At 43.4% G+C, this 12,746-nt stretch overlaps 1 protein-coding gene and 1 non-coding gene across 3 annotated transcripts in view; both read right to left on the reverse strand.

Annotated features, from left to right (window-relative positions):
• The window catches only part of spag17 (sperm associated antigen 17), a 21,238-nt gene extending 8,621 nt beyond the window's left edge, over positions 1-12,617 (reverse strand). Inside the window, exons 1-26 of one of the 2 annotated variants that reach the window (XM_076035302.1) lie at positions 12,451-12,617; positions 10,174-10,314; positions 9,885-9,944; positions 9,559-9,699; positions 9,322-9,475; positions 9,017-9,235; positions 8,768-8,940; positions 8,554-8,688; positions 6,812-6,917; positions 6,596-6,687; positions 6,293-6,487; positions 5,730-5,828; positions 5,485-5,635; positions 5,199-5,414; positions 5,074-5,111; positions 4,872-4,985; positions 4,269-4,423; positions 4,093-4,187; positions 2,814-2,908; positions 2,495-2,713; positions 1,929-2,043; positions 1,714-1,830; positions 1,533-1,628; positions 1,336-1,430; positions 1,061-1,148; positions 54-202 (exon numbers count right to left, since the gene is read on the reverse strand). In XM_076035302.1, the coding sequence (XP_075891417.1) occupies positions 54-202; positions 1,061-1,148; positions 1,336-1,430; positions 1,533-1,628; positions 1,714-1,830; positions 1,929-2,043; positions 2,495-2,713; positions 2,814-2,908; positions 4,093-4,187; positions 4,269-4,423; positions 4,872-4,985; positions 5,074-5,111; positions 5,199-5,414; positions 5,485-5,635; positions 5,730-5,828; positions 6,293-6,487; positions 6,596-6,687; positions 6,812-6,917; positions 8,554-8,688; positions 8,768-8,940; positions 9,017-9,235; positions 9,322-9,475; positions 9,559-9,699; positions 9,885-9,944; positions 10,174-10,314; positions 12,451-12,456 (3,264 nt within the window). In that variant the 5' untranslated portion in view covers positions 12,457-12,617. Of the gene's footprint in view, positions 1-53; positions 203-1,060; positions 1,149-1,335; positions 1,431-1,532; positions 1,629-1,713; positions 1,831-1,928; positions 2,044-2,494; positions 2,714-2,813; positions 2,909-4,092; positions 4,188-4,268; positions 4,424-4,871; positions 4,986-5,073; positions 5,112-5,198; positions 5,415-5,484; positions 5,636-5,729; positions 5,829-6,292; positions 6,488-6,595; positions 6,688-6,811; positions 6,918-8,553; positions 8,689-8,767; positions 8,941-9,016; positions 9,236-9,321; positions 9,476-9,558; positions 9,700-9,884; positions 9,945-10,173; positions 10,315-11,031; positions 11,382-12,450 lie in introns of those variants that run through there. The other variant, XM_076035301.1, reaches the window with a different exon arrangement.
• Positions 6,181-6,251, reverse strand: trnag-gcc (transfer RNA glycine (anticodon GCC)). Its single transcript has one exon. It is a non-coding gene; the product is annotated as a tRNA-Gly (tRNA).
• Positions 12,618-12,746: the final 129 nt, after the last annotated feature.

A 12,746-nucleotide genomic window follows, 5' to 3' on the forward strand; every position in this document is an offset into this window, starting at 1 on the left:
TTCTTTTCTCTTTTTTGCACTAGGCGTGATGAGAAGCGGCCGTGCAGGTTTACCTGGATGGAGCCGTCCCTCAGGTGTCTGACTACAGCTCCGTCGCTGCTGATGGTGCGGGACAGCTCCGTCGAGAGGCTGGGATCCAGGAGGAGTCCACCGTTGCCCCTCCCTCGGAGCGGGAAGCTCTGCCTCACCATCACACCCCAGTCTAGAGGCACAGACTGAAGACTTGACTAGAGCCCTTTCAAAAGGTCCAGTGCGGAATATTTTGAAGGAAGTCGGCCTGACAGAGCGTTTCACATGAAGTGCCCTGTCAGCCAGGCTTCCCTAAAATATGGCGGCGTAATGGCAGCTCACTAGGAGCAAGACCATGGTTCTATGTATATTGGAATATATGAGAATAAGATGCAACTTCCAAATTCACATTAGACTCACTTCCTAAAACACTTCCGTTCATGGCTTGATAGATAAAGCACTTCTAATGGCTGAGGGCTCCATCATATTTCAATCAGTTATTTCAATGTCAGCTTATTTAAATCTGAAACAAAGAAATGCATTTTATAGTGCATGTCAATGTAATATTATGGTTTTTGGTTTCAACAGGCTAAGCTAAAATCTTAATCAGTCAACATGTTTGTGTTTGCTTGTGACATGAGTCACTCATAATAACCAAATATCGTAATATATTAACTAAATAATCATCATTTTAAAACAAACTGAAAAATATACCAAGCCATGGACAGAAACGTTTTAAAGGTCCAGTGTGTAAAAATGTTAAGGAAGCCCTCCTCTTCCTGCTTAGTGCACTGTCAGGCGGGCTTCCTTGAAAAATGGCAGCGCAAGATGGCCTCTAACTAAGAGCAAGACCACTGGTCGTTGTGTATTCTTATATATATGCAACCCGTTCTAAGGGTAGGAAAACCAGATGACTTTTATTGTGCTGCGAGTCTCCACTTTTATTAATGTATATTTATTGGCAGTATGTTTAGCTTTAACCTGTATAGAAATCATAAATCAAGCCAGAGTTTACACACTGGACCTTTAAGTCTTCAGTCACCACTCCCACCTGGCGTGTCCTCCTGCAGAAACTGCAGCAGCAGCCCACTGGGCACCGTCAGGTTCAGGCTGCGGAACACCGGCCGCTCTCGGCTCTTCTGCAGTGACACACAGACATCACAAAGTGACCGGACAGAGTCAAAGTGACTTGATAGGCTCTCAGTGGAACTTCACTTCAATAGATGCTGAAGTTCCACTCCTCGATATTACATCACCTGTTCATTTCGGTCCGCCGAGAGACCGAACTGAGACAGGGTGTGAACAGAGAACGGCCAACGTTCATACCGGTGAGTCCTGGGATCCCGAACCAGCAGAGCCCGTCTGGCCGGAGTCTTGCCTGGACGTCGCCGGGGCATCGCCGTCTACGTCCTGGGGCTTGACTGGAATGTCAAAGAGTGCAGGGCAGTCAGTCAGGTCTCGTTCTGGGTGTCCCGCTGTCAGCCGATACAAAGCGTGCTTCCATCGAGTGCGTCACCACGCACCAGTGCATCCTCCCGTCGGGCCGTAGACGCTGTGGGACAGGCGGACGCCGTTGTCCAGCAGCGCCGTGAAGGAGCCTCGCTTCAGTCTGGCCGTGCCTGCAGGCCAGAGAGGAACAGAGAGACGCTCACACGTTGGCAGGTGCACCACGCACACTCTGACACGCTGCGGCGTCTGAGTTACCTCCACCCTCGGCCTCCTGGAGCTGCTCCGGCCCGACTGCTTCCACCGTTGCCCGGCTGACGTGCGTGCACAAATAATGCCCGTCCTTCTTCAAGGACACCTTGATCATGCTCAGACCTGGGAGGGAACAAGCCGAGGATCAGGCTGGAACTCTGGAGACTGAAAGCCAGTGGCAGAGGCAGCCTCGCTGGAGCCGCTTCGACTCAGCTCCACACCTTCAACGTAGTTCACGGCCTCCACATCGATGAGTCCTCCGTCCGAAGGGTAGAGGGACTGAAGACAACCTGACACGCGGATCAACATGCCGTTGGTCCTGTAACCGGTAAATCTCTGGACACACACGACCATAGAAAACTTCATCGTCTGCAGCCTTCCTGACTGAATGGGACTCACTGGGTCTTCATCATATATAAACAATTATTAGTTTTCCTTCTATGGCGGACACATAACTATTTTATATGTTATCTTCATACCTTGACATACTTCTCTGCTACTTCCGTCTTTCTCAGAAGGCCACCCGGGTGGTGTTGTGTGATGTGTTTATATCAGATTTATATCAGATCAGATATCAGATTACTGAATCTGATCTGATTTATGCAAGCTGGTATAAACACATCACACAACACCACCCAAACCTTCTGTGGAAGAGGGAAGCTACCGTCGAAATATGTCAGGGTATGAAGCTGACATCTGAAATAATGATGTGTCTGTTATAGTGGAGAAAAGCTAATATCATCTGCAGGCTTTGTGGTTGCCCATGCTGGTCGGACGGAGGCTTTACATCGGGCGATTCCACCGCCGGCTGCATCGCTGAGCTTTCCTCCACAGGGGGCGCTACTGGGGCAACAGACTCCACTGGAGAAGCCTTCACTTTCTTCTTCTCCTCCTCTTTCTGCGGCGGCTCCTTCTCCTTGCTCTTTGCCACCTCCTCCTCCTTCTTCCCCTTCTTGCCCTTCTTGTTCAGCTCGTCTTGATTCTGCTCCTGCGCCAACTTCCAGGCCTGTGGCGTCACACAGAGCAGCAGCAAAAGGCCGCAGGGTCAGACACAGCGCTGGATTTAGGAGCAAATTTCACCGGGGCTGAAAAGCTGTTTGACTCACTTTAAGGGAGTCTTTTCTGATGATCGGCTCCAGGTTCTCCTGCTCCTCCTTCTGCTGCTCCTTCTGCTCCTCTACAGCAGCTGCGGCCTTCTCTTCTGCTCCAGACACAATACAGTCATTGCATCGGTGCGGTGAAAGTCATCCGTGAGAGCTGCAGCATGTTGTGAGATGGAGCGCACAGCCTTCATGTTGAAAACAAGGCTGAGAGAAGTGTTAATTGTGGAAGTGACAAAAACGTTGCTGCACCGTAAGTAACACAAGTCCTTCAGACTTAAGGTCATGAAATAAGAGTCTTGCAGTTTGTTTAACCAAAGTCCTAACCGTGGAAAACCTCACAGGAGAGATGGAGAACAAAGTACTACTTACACTGCTAGTACTACTACTACAACTACTTTGTTACTGTACCAAAGAACACTTTTCAGGGATCTGTACTGTACTTGAGTATTTCTTTTACTGACAACTTTTTGCTTTTACTCCCTCCATATGTACACAAATATCTGTACTTTCTACCCCTAACATTGGAAAAACGTCTTGTTACTTTTGCATTTGAAAGCATGTAAAAGAAACAAATTCTGTTCAAAGTAATTCACTTATTATGAAGCTATCTGAACTATACTGATGTGTAGTTAAATGTAAAACTGGATCAAATTTTAAGAGGGAGGTTATTTCAAAGTACGTCAGCTTTGGAGTCACTGTATGTATTCATTACAGAGAAAAAATAAAAGTAGAAAATATTGTTGTTATTAAAAGTGTAAACATCCAAGAATGTTTCACTGGTCATAACTATGTCATAACTATTACTGATTGCAGTTTGGTTGTGCTGCAGTTGAAAAAGAAAAAACTACAATGTTAAGAGTAGCAAAGCTGTTAAAAATGTTTTGATTTAGAAAAATCATTAACCAACGTATCATTTCATTCATAACAAAAATATTTGTACTTTTTACTGAAGCACTTTTTAGAGCCTGTACTTTCTTACTAGGAGTTGAATCACTATGAATCAGAGTATTCTTTTACACAAGTATCTAAAGTATCACAAGCATACTTCATCACTACTCCACCACCTCTGCCTCACAGTGATGGATTTCAGCATGCGGTTCAGTTTCAAGCCCAAACATTAACTGGATCAATGGCGATGAAGTTATTTCCTGGGCTAAATCAAACTGACACGTCTGCTGCTCACAGACTGCGTGAACTGTCTGGAATGTAGTTTACTGACAGTGAGGTCACGTGACAAGCAATACTTTAACAAGTGAAAAGTGACATTTTGCCCCCTGGGTACCTCGAGCCAACTCCTCCGACCCCGCAAGTTCGCTCTTCAGCTCCTCCTCTCTCAGCCAATCGGCGATGTCGTCTACCACGTACTGCAGGTACTTCCTGTCACAGACATCAACAAGCTTTAATTTCCAAAGTCAACAAATACCACCACTGCTCTGTGACACAGCCTGAAGCTCTTACCTGAACCTGACATCTGTGTGGACTGCCGCGTCCCAGGATTCCCTGCGCTGCCGATCTGGACCCATTGGGTTGTGGCAGAAAATGTAGAGAAGATCGTTCTGCGTCCCTCTGAATGTGTCCAAGCGGCTGTAGTCCTCCGACACCGTGTGAAGAATCTAAACACAAAAAAAGGGGGCATCAGCGGAAGCGTAAAACTGTCCAAATGTGAATGTCAACTCCAGGAATTGTTTTTTTCTTTTCTTTTTTTTAACCGGGAATTGATGAACATGCTGAATCTAGAGGATATCAAAAATATAAATTTCCACACAGCTTTTAAAATAGCTGAACTTTAGAATAGAATAGAATAGAATGCCATTACTAATCCCACATTGGGGAAATTTGCATAATTACAACACTAATAGAGTGCAAAGAGAAGGAAAACTATATGAATTAAAAATAAATTAAATTAAATTAAATATCTATAGAGGAAGAAAGGAAAAACAAAATATTTACATCTTCAGGACGGCTGCATTATTTACAAGTTATTTACACATAATATAGACGTGTTTTATTGCGTCTGTTTCACTTATAGACATGAATCAGAGGTAAGGATGTCATTCCAACCTGTAGGAAGATGTTGGGGTTGTGGTGTTCAGTGTAGTGCCAGTCAGACAGAGATCTATGGCGGAAAAGCTGAATGTCTGACAAATTGAGCCGACAACTCTCTGTGTTGGCGTTCTGCAAGGGAAAGGAGAAGGTCTTGTGACAGTGCTGAAAGGGCTTAAGGATCAAATTTCTTCAAATATGAAATAAACACAACGAGTACCTGGGTGGAGTCGGGGTCGCTGGGGAGAAAAGTCTGAGCTGTAATCAGCGTAAACACAAAGCAGGTTGTTTTTTGCGTTTTAACAGAGTTCCGCAGTATAAAATCTGACCAATATGACGGCAAACCTTCAGCGTGCCGCCTCCTCAGCTGCTCTCGAGCAAAGGACAGCGGGTCGTCCCAGGGGATGATTGTGCGAGACTTGCCCTGCCCTGCATCGTCGGGTGATTGCAGCAGACCAGAGTCCTGGTCCAAGAGCTTGTCCAGGTCGCGCTCAGCCAGTGGCAAACTCTCAAACACGCTCAGGTGAAACAGACGCTGCACCTCCATCCACGACACGACATCTGTGATGGACGACAGTCAGTAAAGGTTGCTTTAAAAAAAAATTAGGGAGATTTTGAGCTGGGTTCTGACCGTCTGAGCAGTGATGAAACAGCTGCTGCTTGACCACATTCCAGCACGACGGCCCGCTCCTCTGCTGGCTTGGTGAGTGGATCAGTTGCCACACTGGCGATAAATGCATCATGGACATCTCCACTTGCAGCGGATTGAAATCAGGGGAGGCCTTAAGGTAGCAATAGAAATATGTATACACGTATAAATATATATATACTCACATATATGTACACACATAACTAATTTACAAAAAAAAGTTTAACCTTGACGTTTCTGAGACACAGGGACCTCTTGTCATGGTGTCTGATGATCACAGGCTGCTCCGACTTCTCCTCTCCCCCTTCCAACATCTCCTTGACATTCTGACAAAAAAAACCCAGATGAAACCGTGAATGAATACAAATCACAGAGATGTAAAACAATTCACGAGTGTTTTTTTTTTTTTTTTTTACAGTATATTGAAGTTTTCGTCGCTGCAGTGTGACTTTTTATCCGTCATAACAACAGCGCCATCTACTGGCCAACCTCATAGCTATCGTAGGAGTGGCACCCGTGATATTTAGACGAATAATGTGTTTTCACAACATTAGACGACAAATGTATGTAAAATATTTAATATATTATATGTTACAAATTATGTCAAAATACAGTTTTAGCCGGTGCTAAAGCATGCTGTGCTCAACTACAGGACGCTGGAGGGGAGAAAAGATATGTTGCATTGGCCGGGAATCGAACCCGGGCCTCCCGCGTGGCAGGCGAGAATTCTACCACTGAACCACCAATGCTACACTACTTGCGAAATAGTAGAAATGGTTAAAGAACATACCTTCGCGTCATCCTCACTCCGTGCGACGCTCAATAAACTTGTTATCAGGTGACCTCGCTGCTCCGCACTCTGAGCCAAAGGCAGGAAGTTCTGGAGCATCACACCAAGCAGCTGAGGGTCCAAACCCTGACCGCCAGAGGGTTCCGAGGGCTCGGCCCCCGTGTTGGGGGTGGACGCTGCTAACGTTAGCACCACCTGAGCACACGCACGCATGTTTCTAGGTACATTTGACGTATTCCATTGTCTTGGGATTTGTCGCTATATGTAAAATAGTTAAATATAATGTCTCTCTCACACACGCACCTGTTCCACTACACAATGCAGGATGAGAGGAACGGAGCAAATGTCATCAGGAACCCGATCTAAGAGGTTATTGTAGTGTTGCATGTCCACATCTGAGAGAAATGACAAAAGCAATATGCCTTTACAACATGAATTGGTGGGGTAGGGGGACAAATTCACCGCGAAAACAGAAAGATTCCAGTTGCTCGTAAAAACGTAGGTGAGGCCAAAACAGACTATCAGCAGGCGAGGTTTTCCCTTCATCCGGTGTGGGTTCCTGCGGTACCGGCTTCTTCTTGGAGCGGGCGGACACGGGAGGGCGCCTGGAGGCCTCGACTTGTGCCTGGAAACAGTCAAGTTTGATCTGAGTCGAATACTCCTTTTTTTTTTCTTGCGTTATTCAGCAACATTTCTAGCTCTATTAAGCTGAAAACGTTATTTTCGAGATACATTGGCTGTCGCGCATCAACAGCTGGTGTTCAAGGAGTCGGTGTGTTGCTACGTCAAATACACAGTTCTTAAAAACGTAGGTGTAGTGATATATTCATGATCAGTGCAGTCGGTGTGTTGCTACGTCAAATACAGTTCTTAAAAACGTAGGTGTAGTGATATATTCATGATCAGTGCCGTAATGCCCCGTGAAGCAGAGTGGCGCAGCGGAAGCGTGCTGGGCCCATAACCCAGAGGTCGATGGATCGAAACCATCCTCTGCTAACAACTTTTTTCTTTTTTTTCCCCCTTCGCCCCGACGCGTGAATATGTATGGAGGACTAAAAGTGCAATAAATAAATAAATAAATAGATAAATAAGTCATTACATAATTATTTAAATGTGTCATTAATGAACTAAATTTTGAATTAAATACAAAAATGTTTTATTAAATGTGTCATTAATTCATTAAAATACTAATTCATTTTATGTAAAAATATATATATAATTATTTCACTATTTAATTATTTCATGGTTGTGTTGCAGCGCTTCATGAATTTATATCTTTCAAACCCGCGCATCAAAATCGGTGGGCGGGGCTTACTCGAATGTAGTCTAATCCACCGCTTTGGTCTGAAGTTTTTGTAAACATGGCGCTTTGTTGGTGGAGGATCTCCATGAACGTTAGAGGGAGTTGGTGAGAGATATTTTAGGACTTGCAGACTATGTGGAATCAGGACCTGCTGACCCCGAGCATGTAGCGTGTAAAGCAGAGGAATTTAATGAAATTCTCGGAGTTATTTCTGCACTTTCCGACCAATTATCCGGAATCGATTTGCCTTTACTTGATGTGCAGGATAGCCAATCAGGTGTTAGGATCCGCCCACCGACTTTGATGGGCGAGTTTGACAGATAAAATAAATTCATGAAGCACTGCAACACAGGACCATGAAATAATTAATTAAATAGTGAAATAATTATATATATATATATATATTTTTTTTTTTTCCATGAAATGAATTGATATTTTAATGAATTAATTACACATTTTTGTATTTAATTCAAATTGTAATTCATTAATGACACATTTAAATAATTATTTCATGATGTATTTATTTATTCAATTTTGGCCCTTCATAAATATGATGGTTTGACTCTTCCATGAGGAAAAAATAACGTTAACATTTACAAAACATTTTCATTACACAAAATAATGTAATGTAATACTAATTGTTTGCACTGGAATGGCGTAAAACTGCATTTATATTTATATTTCAGTTTTTATTAAATGTATTTAATTGTTAGCCATAAGTAGTTATTCATTATATATCAAAATTTAATATATCGTAACATTTTCAGGTAGTATATTGCAAAACATTAATATATATTAACATTTATTTTGATTATTTCCATCTTAGGCACAACATTATTCAATTCAATATAGGCTACAACTTTATTTTATATGGACTTACTTTTGCCATGAGGCAGAAAAGAAGTGTCATATGTTGTTTATGTTTTGTGTGTATGTATAATTTTTTTTCAATGCTTACCTCCTCTTGCACATTAACTACTGGTATGTTGATGAGTCTTAGCTTCTCTCTGTAAAGCTGATGTTGCTGTCGCCATCGTACACACTTGTAGATGAGTTGGGCAATGCCATCGAAAATGCGTGTTCCATTCTGCAGCTGGAAGTATGGACAAAGACAGTGAGTCAGTCGTGGAGACAAACAAAAGTTTGTGAAAAATAACAACATTGCTGCTGACCTCGGAATCAGAAATGTCGGTGCTGGAGCGAAAACTTGGTACTGTGTAGCTGAGCTGAACCACATCATTGAGTCTGGAATCTGGAGACTTATTTTCCAGCACTGATTCCAGGCCTAACCAGAAGTCCTCCAACCTACGTGCACGGGCAGCCATAAGTGCAGGGGGTTCCGTTTCTAACACAATCAAAAGATACAATGTCACCACAGCAGGTGTGTAGTGATGCTCTGTGTTGTTCTGAAAGTTCTTTACCTTCATCAACCTTTTGCCTCTTGTCTTCGACCTCCTCAGCCGGTTCCTGTTCCAGGTTCTGCTCTGACACGGGTGACTTCAGAGTTTCTCGTTTGTCTTCACACAACATGATGATGTTCTCCACGGGGACGTCGATGGCATCAAGTGCTCGGATCAGCTGCGGCTGGTGGAAGCCCATCATCAAGATGTACTGCTGAGGACCATCCTCTGGTTCATCTCCTGCGATAAAAGATTATTATCAACATTCACATCGGTGAATGAATAAAGACTCTCCTCATGTAACAGCATCACACAGATGTTTCTACCTATGAAGGTTGGGGGTTCGATCTCATCCCTGCGTTTCAATTTGGTCTTCTTCTCCGGGGTCGTTGTTCCAGAGGTCTGAGCCTTCCCCTTTTTGTCCTTGCCTTTTCCCTTGCCTTTATCCGCCTTAGCGGCAGGCTCAGCACTTTTCTCCACCTTGAACGGGGCAAGGAATCATACGTTATTTGCAACACTTGCTGTAACCACGGGACAACTAAGCCATCAGCATTTAACCTTACACTGACTGTCTCTGCATCTCTATCCTTTCTCTGATGACAATCTGCTTGAAGCTGCTGCAGCTGAGATTTTAAGATGTTCACCAACAGGTCACAGGGAATCTCCTCACCAGCGTCCAGCAGCACCTTGGCCGACTCCAGAAGCTGCAACATGACATAGGCACAACATAAATTGACTGAACAAGAGACCTGCAAGGCTGCAATTTATTTTCTTTTACATTTTTTTTTTTTTTTTTTATAATTGGCTCATAATATATTCTGAAAAATAACCTTTATTCTTCAAAAGTTCACTGATCTAAAATGAGAAAAAGAAAAGTTGTGCATCTTACCTCGTATTGTGGAGTAACCTCTTTGGGTTTTTTTGCTTTGGGGTTCACAAGTTCGTGGATCTGAAAGCAAAATCATTTTGATTGAGTCCAAACACGTTCTTTTTGTCTTAAGGCACAGGTCAGTTGCCTTAAAATAAACATATAACCTATATTGGATTGAATAATGTGTGTACCTAATATTGATGATATTTAATCCAAGGAGATTTTTTTAGCATGCTAACTATATAAAGTTGCTAATATGTTTCCAATACATTAGGTGAAAGTCAATAAGCTGATAGCACGCTAATACCTTTGCATGGATGCCTTCCAAGCTCAGCATGGAGAAACGCTTGCGCAGTGGGAGCTGCACGGCCAGACCCAGATCCTGGGTCAAGGAGTCCTCTTTCAGGCTTCTCCCGACCACAAATGACACACAGACTGGCCACGACTCCTGGAGGAAATGATGACACACACAAGACTCTTCATTTTAAGAATTTATTATTCCCATTCCAACAAATAAAGGTATTTTCCCACCAGAATACCCAATGCAACGTCTTCACTTCAAGGGGGCCCCAATAGCTCTCCAGATGAAAAGTGGAAATGAAATGCTCAACTCTTGGCTTAATCGATTGATTCTAGATACAAATCACTGACATAAATTGACATGACATATTAGGATTTGCTTTCCCTCAGAATTTTTGATTTGCTTAGGCCAGCTTGATTACTCTGCATATGTTAACTGAGATGAGACTCTCTCTCCCTCTCTCTTTTCTCTCTCTCTCTCTCTCTCTCTCTCTCTCTCTCTCTCTCTCTCTCTCTCTCTCTCTCTCTCTCTCTCTCTCTCTCTCCGTTACATCAGACCAGGCAGTTCCCACCTGCCCGCCCGCCCACTCACTCACTCCCTTTCTCCCTCCCTCCCCCGTTTGTTGAGACAGTGAGATGATGATCATGATGATGATATGGTGATGGTGGTGGTGGTGGTGGTGGTGGTGACGACGATGATGATCTATAGTATAATACTATGACTCACCTGGAAGTGACTATTCTATATTTTGATTTTCAGTCTCAGTTTCAGACTCTTCGCGTATTATACCGAGTCACCATTGCACGGACCGTCTCCGTTAACTAAAGACAAAATGCCAACATCGGATATTTTGACGCAGTTCACCTGTTGCTCGTCCATCACTGTCAAGGCTTCTTCGTCTTCACCTCAACCAAAAACAAAAAGTCCTGCTGCGTCCCACGTTACGGGTCTGAGGCGTTGTCTTTACCTGAGAACTGAGCTAAATGCATGATCTGATAGAACTGAGCTCCTTCGAGGTTCCGATACTCCGGAACTTTAATCTTAGAATTCTGGGAAGGAAGGATAGGTCTCGACTTTCGCAGAGGAAATCCAGAAGGCGAAAGGGTCGCAGTTTGTTTCCAAAGTGGCTTTCTTAAATCTGCTAAAGTTAACTCGGTTGTTAAACTCTTTAGCGCGTTTACAGGTCGCCGTCGTCCCTGACAACCGAAAGCGTCAATTCCACGTCTTCCTCTACCCTTTCAAAATAAACGTAGGATAAAAAAAATAATTGCACTAAAACAAAAACCTACACAAAAATACAAAAGTAGCAGCTACAGAAAGCTTTTAATGTTCAGAAGAACGCACGCACCACAAAAGACTTTTGTATTTATTTTGACTTCTGACATTTGTATTTCATTGTTGTCTGGATGGTGTCTGCAGTGAGTCATTTTCACCACTGGAAGGTCGTGTTTATCCTGACGTTATGAAAGTGTTGTGTCGCGCGCGCGCGCACACACACACAACAGCAACAGCCGACCCATAAAAAGGTCTGAAGCGAGCCAACGCCCACCTGTCAGATGTCACACAAATGTGTGTTTGCAGCCAGGTCAGCGTTTGAGTCTCACTCGATAAACACTGTAGTGAAACTCGAACAAGTGCCGCAAACAGCATGGCAACACCCAGAAATACCCAGAATCTTTTGGGATGCGGTTGAGCATCATGTGCTTCTTTGTGAGATTTCCTTTCATTGAGCAGCAGCCACCACAGGTAACTCAGTCCGTCCAGCCTCAATATAACGTCTTTGACGTAACCCGAGAGGACGATCGAGCGTTGAGATGCCGTCACCGAGGCCAGGACTGTGTTGCTTTACAACATGCTTTCAAAACAAACGTCTCATTTTCTGTCTGGTCGTTACGCGTGCTGACACTCAGAACCTCTGGTTCTTTCCACGTGTCAACAACACGGCTAAATCATGTGGCGGCTGTACAGCACATGACCGCTGCTCAGGTGTCTCTGAAATATCAGACTGATGTGGGGCAACGTCTGAAGCAATGAACCACGAAGAGTGACAGCAAACCAACAAGAACTGCGTGGATAAATTGAGTTTTATGTTTCTTCACATATAAAATCTTAATTTACCTTAAACATCCATCTTGGTGATTTCAAAAAGATCTATTAGAGCTTTTTTCAGTGATCTCCACCAATGGTATGCTGTTGTATTTTGCACCTTTATCCATGTTTTGCTAATTATATAAATAAATAAATTTACCTTTAGATATAGAGCACAAAGATGTCTCTTCTTACCTTCATTATAGACTCCACTTCAATCTTACCAAAATCGCACCTTCAGAATTGAGGTTTTTAAACTGAATGAACAGAAGTTTATACTTTGAACTCCATAAGTCATTTTTTTGTAGCGACCACAAAAGTGTGATGCAAGAGTGATAGGTTTGGACTTCGATACCTCGAACTCGCGCGCAGTAATGTCAGTTTAGGCACATACAGCGAACATGTTTATACCAGCACAGCCTTTCCAAGAGGAAGAAGAGCCAACAAAACAATTGTGGGTAAATTTCCAATTCACACACAGACAGAAGAAA

The sequence above is a fragment of the Nelusetta ayraudi genome, unplaced genomic scaffold (assembly GCF_046127955.1).
Source record: "Nelusetta ayraudi isolate G7.1 ecotype Tasmania unplaced genomic scaffold, CSIRO-AGI_Nayr_v1 ptg000042l, whole genome shotgun sequence".
NCBI lineage: Eukaryota > Metazoa > Chordata > Actinopteri > Tetraodontiformes > Monacanthidae > Nelusetta > Nelusetta ayraudi.